We start from the raw sequence: 13,527 nt of genomic DNA, 5'->3' as shown, positions 1-13,527 counted from the left end.
AGTACAGAGTAGAGAGGCCTTTTTAGCTCATATTTGGAGACATGCAGATAATAGGTGCTCAATAAATATTTGTAAGCTGAATGAATGAGATTTACTGAGGAAGTTGGCCTCTGTTTTGCAAGTATATATATGTGTATATATATTCAGAAGTCAGGTAAGATTTTTGATGGTATTTGGACTAAAAAGAGTGTAATTTATGCTTGAGATCTCTTGAAGAATTCAGGAAATGGAAACAGACTAATGAGTATACAAGATTGCAGTTGATGAAAGAAAAACCACTATTTTATGTACCAACCTGACTCAGTGGGTCTTTTATAGATGATGGGTGGATGCAGTGTAGTTTAAGTTGTCAGGAAGATTTATAGATTGCAACAGATATTACTAAATTCCACAATATATTATTTGATCTTGAAACTGCTGTCCCTACTATTTTGAAGTACAGAAAATTTAAGTCTCAAAATATCTCCTAAGCTCCAGATTAAAAAAAAAGTTACTTTCTCAAAGTAAGATCAATTAGTAACAGACATAAATTGGTTAATTTATAAATTAAATTGGTACAAAATATATAAATTATAATCAAACCCTATACATTTACATTTGAAAAATAGGTCTTTCCTCTGTTTTTTTTTTAAATCAAATTTATTCCCCAATAGAGGTGGCAGTGTATACAAAGACAATAGAGCATATGGTTATTTACAAATTTTTTTTGCTACAACATGCACATGTTATTATGAAATATTTTAACATACTAACACGTTCCATGCTGAATAAATACTCATCCCAAATATTATTTTTTACATAAAAATGTAATATTGCACTCTTATGAAGACCAGTTATTTTGCATATATTTTTGTTAGGCCATTTTCTTAAAAAAATGAGACTTAGCAGTATCCCTATTACAAATAGGGGAGCAACTCATAGTCCTCAGTCAAAAAAGAGAGCCAGACAATATTTGTAATTTTTAAACAAAGCTTTTCACTTCACCATGAATTGGAATAACCTCATCTCTGCTGCATTTGGACCTCAAAGGTAGCATCATTTAGACTGTGCCAGCTTATTTAATATACTTATAAGTTTATGCAATTTAAAACAAATGCATATGTAGTCATTTTCTTATCTCTTTAGTATACATATATACATACACACATATAATTTTAATTTTTTCAAGGCAGAGAATATGGAATTATATATTTTACATATGTCTTTTAGCAGAATATTTAAGAAAGTCTGGAAATTACAAAAGTAATTTTGTAAACATAACACCATACAAACTGAATTTTCATAGCAAATGCACAAGTTATTTGTGGGCAGAAATGCATACCTTTTTCATATGGTAAGAGATTATTGAGCTTTCTGTACACTGGTTTCAAAGCCAATAAAACAGCACCCCAAGTAAGTAAAAATGGACTATAATTTTATGGTAGATAGAGAATAGTCTAAAACTTTTAGGGCTTAGTCTCCAAAGTATGTGAAGTTGCTGAGATACATGTTTAGCTATTATATTTTTTCCTGAAGAAGTAAAATATACAAATGAACTTAAATCATTCTTTCTTCCTAAGTAAGACAAGTTGTTCATTGTTAAAGCAGCTGAGATGCTCTTTAAAACTCTCTAGATGGTAAGTGGTAGAAATCTTGGGCAAGATCAACTTAACAGAAATAGAATATATAATGGTCCCTTTAAGAATTCTATACCTTTGCCTCTGATTTTTAAAAAAGACAAAGGCCACCATTCTTTTATAATGCTGTTTTTGAAAAAAAAAACACCACCTTTATAGAATAAACTCCTATAGGTATTGTATCATTTAACATCTATTCAAACTTTCTGCCCAGAGTAATGTCCTCATTCCAAATTATTAAATAACAAGTACTCTACTATTTAGGTATTAAAAACATAATTGTTGTACATTGTTGAACCTTAAGATGCCAGCCAGGGATATGCTACAAAAGCCAGTGTTATATATTTTGAGTATTACTTCATGAAGATACCAGAATTCCTCTTTGTGGCTGCTGAAAGATAATTCTACTTCAAGCTAAGAAGGCAAATGGCAAAAACTACCTAACGGTGAGATTCAGAAGTACTTCAATTTGAGTATTCAGACACTCCATAAAATGCTTGGTGCAAAAGGCACCTACTGAATAATTTGCTTCTCAAAGAAAGCAAGAATTGAGTCCTGAATTTATTATATTTTGGGCTGTTATTCCGGAGTAGGTAACTGTTCTAATCCTATATACATTGTGACAATCACATTTTAAATATGTAGTTAATTTAAGTGTTATTGGCACTTTTAGGAAGAAAAGAAAAAAAGGAACCTAGTGTTTTGGGGAATGCCTTGTTTTAAAAAAAAAAGATGGTTAAAAATAGAATTGTGATTTATGATGCAGCATCTGAAACTCATTAGAGCATTCTGATACAACTCTGGATTTAATACACACTTAAGAACAAATATCTCCTTTCATGACTATGATGATTCATAACTTGGTGAAGACATATGTAGATTTAATAATCATTTAGACTTTTTGTTCTAGTTACCCATTTGTTTGGGTTCAGTCTGCTCAAGTCAGTAAGATGAATGGATCCGGTTTGTACTTAAAGTGCTTTAGAGAACTCATGAGTTTTCTCACAATCAGCCTGCTGCATAGCTACTAAGGAATGAATAGAACATGGGCTGTTTCAAGCGTTGCTGGTCCTTGCGACACCAGGCGATTACAGTTCCATCACTATTTGTTGTGTACAAATGATGGCCGTCACAGGAAAATGTAAGGCTATAAAAAAAACAAACAAGAAATCTAATGTTTCTGATACATTTCTAAAACTCAATGACCAATTCATGATAACAATCATGTGACTATATTTCAAGTCCTAAAGATGTTATTGGAAATAAGTTAAATTCTTTTTTTTCAAAGGGCAAAATCAGAAGTGAAGTGAAACTCACTGGTTTAAATAGGAAGCTCTCAATATGGTTTAATTTATTTAAAAAACATACATTATTTAATTTATTATTTCCCAATTATGTGTGTGTGTGTGTGTATTTTTTTTTGTTTTGTTTTGTTTTAAACCCTTAACTTGTGTATTGGTTCCTTGGTGGAAGAGTGGTGAGAGTGGGCAATGGGGGTCAAGTGACTTGCCCAGGGTCACACAGCTGGGAAGTGTCTGAGGCCAGATTTGAACCTAGGACCTCCCATCTCTAGGCCTGACTCCCAATCCACTGAGCTATCCAGCTGCCCTCATGTATATATTTTTTAAAACAATCATTTAAAAAAATTTGAGCTCCAAATTTTCTCCTTCCTGCTTGCCTCTTTTTCACTCCTTGAGAAGACAAACAAGTTGATTTGATTATACATAAGAAGTCATGAAAAACATTTCCATTCTAATATGGCTTAATTTATCACTTCATTGGAGTATAGTATTTTTTTTTTAAACCCTTACCTTCCGTCTTGGAATCAATACTGTGTATTGGTTCCAAGGCAGAAGAGAGATAAAGGCTAGGCAATGGGGGTCAAGTGACTTGCCCAGGGTCACACAGCTGGGAAGTGTCCAAGGCCACATTTGAACCTAGGACCTCCTGTCTCTAGGCCTGTCTCTCAATCCACTGAGCTACCCAGCTGCTCCCTGGAGTATAGAATTTTCACAGGCTTCTGGATTAAAAAAAAGCAAAACAAAAAACTTTACCTTCTGTCTTAGAATCAATACTAAGTATTGGTTCCAAGGCAGAAGGAACGATAAAGATTATGCAACTGAGATTAACTGACTTGCCCAGGGTCACACAATTAGGAAGTGACTGAGGTCAAATTTGAACCCAGAACTTTCCATCTACAGGCCTGGCTCTCTATGCACTGAGCCACTTAGCTGCCTTGTGAAGTAGACTTTAATTGTATGACTTGGTAAACAACTAGGGAACAAGGGAACCATTGTGTCTCCTTGCTTTGCTTGTAGTTTATTACGTTATCTTAAAAAAAACACAATGCTACAAAACTAGAAACTCTGAATGTCAAAACAATGGTTCCCTTTATAAAAATTACATATTATATATCTCTATATACTTATAAACACACACATATATGTTTATATGATTGTACATTGATACTTGTTTTTTTAATTCCTGAGACAAGGGAGAAATGCTATTAAAGTTACTAGTTGCAAAAAACTTTACACATTAAAGGAGACATTAGTACTGAAAAGGACTTTTAAAAATGAAAAGTAGAATCATATTTCCAATTAGATTTTTGCTGGCTGCTTATTGGTCTTTTCAATCATGGATAGCAACACCATCAATAATCAAACAAGGGAAAAACTCATTTCTATAGATCATAAATCATTTTTGGCATGAGCTTATCATGTACTGGAATATGGGAAAATGGTTCAAATGTTAAAGTTCAAGAAGCCAGGAACTATGCCCTTCTCTATATAGAACAGAGTCATATTCAACAAGGTGTATGTATAGACATATACAGTCACACATATTTTTAAATGTTTATTTTAATCATAACCTATATTTAGATATATCTTTACCCAAATATAGCATTTATGTTTTATAAAAACAAAATTGCATTGCTGATGGTGAAGAAAGAAAGGAAAATTTTACCTGACTATAGGTTTATTTGATTTAGGAAAGGTAATTTCCCGAACAGGCTTTAAATCCCATGTACTCCATAACCTGAAGAACAATTAATATCCAATTAACATACATATTCAAGTGAGTATGTTATAGTTAAAATACAAATGAACAATCCGCAGCCAAGACATTTTACATTTTTAAAAAGATTTTAATTTTTAAAAGATTTTAAGATCTGTACACATAAATATATCTGGACAAAAAAATATAACATTTAGAACTGGAATGTATTTGAGAAAGATGGGGGAAAAAAAAGGCTCCAAACTGTCTTACCTTACAATTCCATTTTCTAGTCCTCCTGCAATTACATTGATAGATATACCTTCAGGCTGGTTTGAGAAAGCAACAGAGCAAATGATTTCTCTGCAGTGGACATGTCCAACAAGATCACCATTTACTGTCCAAAGTCTGAGATCACTACCTCCCCCAACTGAAATATAAAAAAAATTCACAAATATCCATAAAATGCAAAATTAGAGGCTACCTTTACTAGAAATAGCACTAGTGAGAAATCCATTTATTTTACTGGTAAATTCATAAATGCATTAGAAGAATAAATTATATTATACAAATAGTAAACAAATTACTTGTTGCTATTTTTAAATGTAGATATATAGCAATTAATAGAAAAAAATTTTAAAAATTATGCTTTGGAGTAATGAGGTAAATAAAGGATTTAAAATATGAATAAAAAATTAAAATTCAACATAGGTACTTTTGAATTTGGATTATTTTTACTAACAACTGAACGCTAAAAAATGTATAAAAACAATTGCTGTAAGCTTCTTGAGGGGAGGTTTTCACTTCTGTAACTGTATTTCTAGTACTTAGCAGTGTGCTTTGTATAGAGTAAGAATTTAATATGCTTTCAGAATTCATTCATTCCTGGAAAGATTTTTTTAAATGGGAACAAAAGTAGGAGTAGGTTAGTATGAATGAAGGGTAGACATGTAGGCATTTACCTTCACTTCACCTTTCCTTTAACTAGTTCTCAAATGACCTGAACTCTTCACTAGGCTTCTGGACATATGCCCCAAGGGCTAAAATACTGCCAGGCTTTTCCTAGTTGGTCCAGAATACAGCAGGATCCTGGCTGGGAACACATTTCTTGTTCATGCTTGCCATGAACAGTTGGTCAAAGGAGCTTAGCAGAAGCTAATGGCATAACTACCATTATGCTTTTCCACATAAGAAAAGGAAAGAAGAAGAAAATAAACATTTCTATAATGTTTATTATGTGCCAGGCCCTGTGATAAGTATTTCTTATAAATATTATCTCATTTGATCCTAGCTAACATTTATACAGAGCTTTCAGGTTTGCAAAACACTTTACAAATATATTTTATCACTTTATAACAAGCCTTATAGGTAGGCACAATTATTCCCATTTTATAGATGAGGAAACGGAGGTAGATAAAGATTAAGTGACTTTTCCCGGGTCAAGGATTCTAAGAGGTGGAGATTTGAGGCTACATTAGAATTCAGGTCTTATTGACTCCAGATCCATTTCTCTATCCATCATGCCACCCAACTGCCTAAAACACAGTAACAATGGCAGACTGAGTAATTAAGTGCGGTTACTGTGCCAGAACTCTAGAAGGTCAACTTTGCCCTTTCATTTATCTGCCTTCATCACTGGATCTCAATGGATACTGTCTAGATTCAGTATTCAATGGTTAGCTTATTCCTTATGCCTTGTGATACCAAACAGAACTGAGAATCCAAATTTATTATCGCAACCAGACCCTGATGGTTGTTATCTACCAATACACAGAAACGTAAGCCTCCCTTCTCAAAATATTAATTGCTTAGCTCATAGACTTCCTTTCTCCCTCAAACCCTGCCCTCATTCTAGGTGATTTTTAAGCTTGTGTGCTGCTGTTCCTTTTAACTACTTGGCGCCTATGACCTATTTCCTTTCCTCCATTACCTCTGGGATGGCCATACCTTTGATCTTGCCATCACCCACAACCATTCCACTTCCACATTCAAGAACTCCAAATTTCTTTTATCCACCCATAATCTTATCTTCCCATCTCTCTTTATGTCTTGCTTCTCCAAAATCTACTATTCATTCTCAATATGATCTCTTATTACTCCATCCTTCAGGATCATCCCAGACCATTAACCTGGTTCTGGTTCATTTCTCCACATATTGAACCCAGTGATAATCTTAGTACTTTCTTTATTTTATTTATCTACAACATCTCTTGGGTATCCTTTTTCTCTTGACTAAAACAGCCAATGCCCTATTTTCGGCTCTCCTTATCTCTCAGCTAGACTATTCCAAGGGCCTCTTCACTCCAATCCATCTTCCACACAACTTCCAAAGTGATTTTTCCTAATGTGCAGATCTGATCATGTATTCCTTTCCTCCCTCCAGTCAATAAAGTCCAGTGGTTTCTTATAATTTCTAAGATTAAATACAAACTTTTCTGTTTAGAACCGAGAGCACTTCACAATCAGACCCCTCCCAACCTTTTCAGTACCTTTAGTTTGCTCCCCAGACCAGCTAAACTCTCCCACTTGTTCCTCACACATGAAGATCTATCTCTTATCTCCAAGGGTGGCACTGGTAGTTCTCCATGCCTAGAATGCTTTCCCTAATTCCCACCTCTTAGAATCCCTGATTTCCTTTATGTCTCAGCTCAAATGCCAAATGGAAGGCCTTTCTATCTGCTGTTTGCTAATGTCTTCCCTTCTAACGATACCTACCATTTACTCTGGATTTATGTGGTAGGGTCTGATTTATGTATATGTTGTCTCCTCTCTTAGAATAATGTAAGTTCTTTCAGGGTGTGGCCTAGGAAGAACAACTAAAAGTGGATGATAAGAGTTGAGATCTAAAAGGATACTAACAAATAGATGGTGTGGTGGATAAAATCTTAAACTTGGAATTGTAAAGACCTGAAGACCATGCCCAACTTCTGACACTTACTTGTGAATGATCCCAGACAAATCATTTAAACTCTGTCTGCTTCAGTTTCCTCAATTGCAAAACAGCACCTTCCTCACAGATATTTGTAAAAGTGCTCTGTAAACTTTAAAGTGCTAAGTAAATGCTAGCTATTATTATTGCTGTTGGGTAAAGAGTTGGGCTGAAATGAATAAGATAATGTTCATTAAAGATAAATGCAAAGATTTGTATATGGGTACAAAAATTAACTTCACACATAAAGATGGGAAGGAATGGTTAGAGAGCAGCAACTTTTACTGAACTGGAAACTCATGAGTCAGCATGAGTGGAATTGGAAATTCATGAGTGGCATCCAAAAAGAGCTAATGTGATCTTTAGTTCCAAGAAGAAGAGCAGAACTTCAAGGAATAGGAGGGTGACAGTCCCCCTGTATTCAGCCCTCATCATGCCTCACATGGAGTTTTCAGTTCTGGGTGCCATAGTTTATGAAGGACATTGATAAGCTGGAAAATGGTGAGAAGAAGGCAGCCAAGATGGTGAAGGGCTTTGAGACCATGTCAACTGAGGAATGGTGGAAGGAACTTGAGATATTTAGCCTGGAGAAAAGAAGATTTAGAGGGCACAGGATGGCTATCTTTCTTTTAAGTTCTTGAAGGACTGTCACGTGTAAGGAGGGATTAGATTTGTTCTGATGGCTTTAGGGGTCATAACCAGAAGCAATGACTGCAAGCTACAAAGAGGTTGATTCAGTCTTGGAAGTCAGAAAAAAAATTCTTAACCATCAGTCATTCAAAAGTGGAGGGGCTGCATCAAAGAATGGTAGGCTCAGTCTTAGAAACCTTCAAGCAGAGGCTGGATAACCATTTGTCTGTTATGTTACAGCGGAGCCTTTTGTATGTAGTTCATTTTTTACAATTTTCAAATTCTATGACTCTGTATATCTGTAAAAATACATATTCATATGAAGAAATCCAAGATCCAAAGCAGAGTAGTACAATGGAGGACATCTGGGCAAAGAACAATGTTGGGAGAAAAAGAGAAGATGATTTATCATCACTATAACACACTGCTTGTATTGAAAAAAAAAAAGAAATAATTGAAGAGTTGAGGAAATATATCAATAAGCCTGACAGAGATATAATACAGTTATATATAGATATCTAATCTGCTAGACATCTCTCTCTCTGCCCAATGAACAATTAATAAGATTTTGGCTTGACTTTAATCATAATTACATTCTTCAAAAAAGTAGAGGAAATAATGAGGGGGAGCAGCTCTTCTCTAACAAAGATGAACTGGTGATTGAAGTAGAAATGATGGATACTTGCAAAGCTAGGCAAAACAAGGATGAGAATAAAACATGATGCAGTAGAAAGAACATTCCTCAAGTTAGAGGATCTGGGTTCAAATAACAGCTGAGTGACCTTGGGCAAATCATTTAACCTCTGGGGACCCCAGTTTCCTCATCTATAAAATCAGGGAGTTGGAGTCAATAGCCTTTGAGTTTCTTCCTTGATCTAGATCTATGACCCAATGATGAATACAAAAGTATGATGTAAGAACAGGGTTAGAACTAACAATTAGAACTATCCAAAAATGGAATGGGCTGCTTCAGGGCATTCCTCTTCATTAGAGGTTTTTAAGTGAAAGCTAGAAGACAACTTGTAGATGCTGTATAGGGAATGCTAGGTCAATGGTGTGGATTAAACTAGATGGTATCAAGGGTCCTTTTCATCTGTGAGATCTGTTGAATCTGAAATACAATAGGGCTCATACAGACATACAGGGTATGATCCCTGGCTACAATATTGTTTAGGATCTTTAAATGGAATACCTAAATTGGATCCAAGACTTTCTGGAGCAGGCTGGGATTTCATGGTCACTCAAATAAATGTATAAATTTGAAGTATGCTATTTCCAAATTATACTAGAAATTATAATAATTTTTAAAAATAGTATCTATCCAATCAATGTTTGGAAGACTTGTGTTGTCCCTACATGTTATTATTCAGAGATACTCTAAAAGACCACCTAGTAACTTTAGCTGCAATAAAACAAATTATGGAATCCATCTGCATGGGGTATAAATGTCAAAGAGTATACTACAATATGATCCATAACCTATACTGGCTACCAATCTGCTTCTGATTACAACAGTGTATCAGCTCTTACAGATCAGTGAAAGGTGGGCATTCTTAAAATATTCAGTTCTGACTATTGCTTTAAGGCAATTACAGTGAACTGGAGAATCTCTTTTAATGATTAAATTATTTTGCTTTTAAGATTACAAGTCCGGTCTAATTTTGATCTGAGCAGTGCTTAGTACATTACTAAGTATAACTAATCAATCAATAAACATTTATTAAGCTCCTACTGTGTACCAGTCACAGTGCTATGCACAGGCATTACAAAAGGAGGCAAAAGATGTCCCTACCCTCAAGGAATTTGTAATTGGACTGGAAAGACAATATGCAAACAAATATATACAAAGCAAGCTACATACAGGATAAAAGGAAATAATTGACCTAAGGCACTAGAATTAAGAAGGGAGAGGCTTCCATTAAAAAAAGGGACAGAGAGGTTGGCAGTACTGAGCAGAGAATGAGAGCATTCCAGGCAGGAGGGACAGCCAGAAAAAATGCCTGGAGGCCAGGGATGGAGTATTTTGCTCATGAAAGTCAGGAGACTAGTGTCCCTGGATCAAAGAGTATGTTTTGGGAAGTAAAGTTTAAGTAGACTGGAAAGGTCTGCCTTGAAACCAATATAAATGATATCACTTCTAAGAAGTAAAGGTTTTTAAAGGCGGGGGAGGGGTAGGTATCTATAGAGCCAGGCCTGGAGACAGGAGATGGTGGGTTCAAATCTGGCCTCAGACACTTCCTAGCTGTGTGACCCTGGGCAAGTTACTTCATCCCAAGTGTCTAGCCCTTATTGCTCTTCTGTCTTGGAACTGATATTTAGTGTGGATTCTAAGAGAAGGTAAAGATTAAAAAACAAAAGAGACTGGAGAGGTAGAAGGGAGCCTGGGTTATAAAGGGCTTTGAATGCCAAAGTGAGCATTTTATTCTTGTTTCTGGAGGCAATAGGTAGCTACCTGAACTTTCTGAAAAGGGGGTGCCATGCTCAGACTTATGCTTTCAGAAAATCACTTTGGAGGCTGAATGGAGGATGGATTAGAGGGTAGTAGAGACTAGAGGCAGAGAGGCCCACCAGGAAGTCATTCCAATAAGGTAGACAAGAGATGCCGAGGGCCTGCTTTAGAGTTGTGGCCGTGTCAAAGTGAAATCCACAGGCTGGACACAGCGGATGGGACATAGTAAGCATCCAGACAACTCCCAGGCTGTAAGTCTGAGGGACTAGAAAGATAGTGTTTATGTCTACAGTAACAGGAAGGCAGGAAGTAGGGAATAATTTTGGATATGTATTTAAGATATCTACTGGACATCTAGTTTGAGGTTTCTGAAAGGCAGTTGGAGATAGGAGATTGGAACTCAGCAGAATGGTTAGGGTAGGAAAGAAAGGTAGATTTGAGGCTCATCAGCACAGAGATTAATTATTAATAAAATTAATTAATTAAGATAATCAGAGTTAATGAGATCACTATGTGAAGTAATACAGAGGAAGAAGGTAAGAAGGCCCAGGACAGAGTTTTGAGGGGCTTCTATGGTCAGAGGGCAGGGTCTGGAGGATGATCCAGCAAAGACAAATTGGATGGGTAAAAGAATAGAGTGATACAGAGAAGATGTAGAGAGAGGAGAATAACAAGGAGAAGGTGATAAATAGTGGAAAAGGCTGCAGAGAGGTCAAGGAGAGTGAAGATTGAGGAAAAAGTCACTGGATTTGGTAACTAAAAGATCATTAGTAACTTCGGTGAAAGCAGTTTCAGTGAAATGATAAGGGTGGAACCTGAACTATAAGGGGTTAAGAAGAGAGTGAACACATTTTAATAATTACTAATAATTGTTTTAGGGATCCAGAGCCAGTCTTCTTAGAGGGCTAAAAACTTCTATTTCATTTCTTTCCTTTCCTGTTCTCAGAAAGTCTGGACAGATGACAAAAATTATTCTGGTGATGGAATGCTTTTGGGCTTTTCTTCTATGGTATTTCAGTTATATCACCTCAGTAATAACAAATGCTTTTTGCAATTTCTTTTTATATATGCACAGAGGCCCTTAAATTTTTTATTAGTGACACTTTTTTAATGGGGAGAAAATTTCTACATATAACTCTTATAATACTATGGATCACCTAGGGACGTCTGAATACTCTAATGGTGAGCTGGTAATTATAAAGGAGTAATTTTGTTTTCTATCCCCAAATGTATAATAGTTACAATATCACAGATAATAAATCACTCCTGGTAGCAGCAAAGTAATTAACTTTACAAAATTCAGATCTCTAAGGACCATTCCAAACTTTCACAGGAGTGAGACACTAGAGTTCTATAAAGCTACTAGTTCTAAGTGTCATATAGTTAAACTATAAATCAATAAAAAACAATCATAAATTGCTCATTTATAGACCCATTCCCAAAGCCAAATGTTTCTATAAGGGGTAGTTGTCTTTTGGTGATTAGTAAATAAAAGTGAACTGGAATTTTACAAATAAGTCTGAATTCTACAAATCAGATTCTGGACCCATTGGATCACCTTCAGCGAGTACTTTCATGCTTTGGGAATCTCTGATTAAGGTTCATTGCATTACTTGGGGGTATAGACTTAGAGCTCAATGTAACCATATGAGGTATCTAGTTCAAGCTTCTTATTTCATACTCTAGTTTTTAAAAAAATTTACTATAGATTAACCAAGGTCATATTAAATTAAAAAGTAACAAGTTAGAAGAACAGATGAGGAAAAAATAATCAAGAAATTTAGATGACTATATAAAACAAATTTACTCATATTGTACCTATTTAAGTATAATCTTGTGCTCAACATGAAAGAATTAAGTTTTTAGAACAAAGACAACTTTGCATTTACTCATACTTTATTTATGTTAGTTAAGATTTCAATCTTTGCTTGTGGTTGCACCTTAGGTTCAATAGACAAATACTGAATTTTTTATATAGAGAGAGCAATAATTAAGAAGACTGTGGATAAAAGTCATGCTTTATGAAAATCAACAGCACAAGGCTAGCCACGACTTTCATTTATTTATTTATTTGTTTGTTTTACCCATTTGTATATTCATTCATTCATTCATTCATTTGTTTGTTTTTAAGCCCTTATGTTCTGTCTTAGAATCAATACTGTGTATTGGTTCCAAGGTAGAAGAGCAGTAAGTAGCCATGACTTTTAAAAGGTACTGTTAAGGCTTTGATTTTGGTGCAGTATTTACCTGAATCACAAACAGTAGCAATATCACCTGTGGTTTCACTAGCTGAGACAGCTGTTACTGGGCTCTTATGTCCAGCCAGACTTTGTACATAGCACAACCTGAGAGAGAAATTAAAAAAAATTTTCATGATACTTCAACATAAGTACATGTTATCTATCCGATTCATCCTCAATTTATAGACATGCTATATATAAAGCTAACAAACAGCGAACTCTCAAGGGTAGGTATTATGTTGATTTCTTTATTCCCAGTGCCAAGGACAGTACTTTACACATAGTAGGTACTAAACATATATTTGGTGAGTTGAACTGTAAGCATATTTTTTTTCAGATGAGGTTAGCATGCATATTTGTGCCTATAGTTATAGAAAATGCAGGATTCATCTTAAGAAATTGTGAAAAAGGAAAACACCATTTAATCTGATCAAAAACAGAAGATATTCAAAAGAATGCTTGCCTTTAAAATGGAGAAATTGTTAGTACCTGTTCAAATCCCATATAATGCAGGTTCCATCTTTGCTTACACTTATCATTATACTGTATGGTTTGCAAACGAATAAGCTGGTTATCTCCTCTGTATGGCCATAGAGATGTATCTGAGACTCCATTTCTATTTCTGATGGCTGAAATAAAATTAAATGAGGAACAAGCTAATAATTA

The 13,527-nt window shown here is 35.0% G+C and overlaps 1 protein-coding gene across 1 annotated transcript in view; it reads right to left on the bottom strand.

Annotated features, from left to right (window-relative positions):
- Positions 1-2,582: 2,582 nt before the first annotated feature.
- The window catches only part of LYST (lysosomal trafficking regulator), a 260,804-nt gene continuing 249,859 nt past the window's right edge, over positions 2,583-13,527 (bottom strand). The window contains exons 49-53 of the mRNA XM_044674577.1: positions 13,351-13,490; positions 12,869-12,966; positions 4,887-5,043; positions 4,584-4,655; positions 2,583-2,763 (exon numbers count right to left, since the gene is read on the bottom strand). Coding sequence (XP_044530512.1) covers positions 2,625-2,763; positions 4,584-4,655; positions 4,887-5,043; positions 12,869-12,966; positions 13,351-13,490 — 606 coding nt within the window. The 3' untranslated portion in view covers positions 2,583-2,624. The remainder of the gene's footprint in view (positions 2,764-4,583; positions 4,656-4,886; positions 5,044-12,868; positions 12,967-13,350; positions 13,491-13,527) is intronic.

The sequence above is a fragment of the Gracilinanus agilis genome, chromosome 4 (assembly GCF_016433145.1).
Source record: "Gracilinanus agilis isolate LMUSP501 chromosome 4, AgileGrace, whole genome shotgun sequence".
Lineage (NCBI taxonomy): Eukaryota > Metazoa > Chordata > Mammalia > Didelphimorphia > Didelphidae > Gracilinanus > Gracilinanus agilis.
The sequence above is the reverse complement of the archived record's forward strand: the minus strand, read 5'-3'. Positions and strand labels throughout refer to the sequence as shown.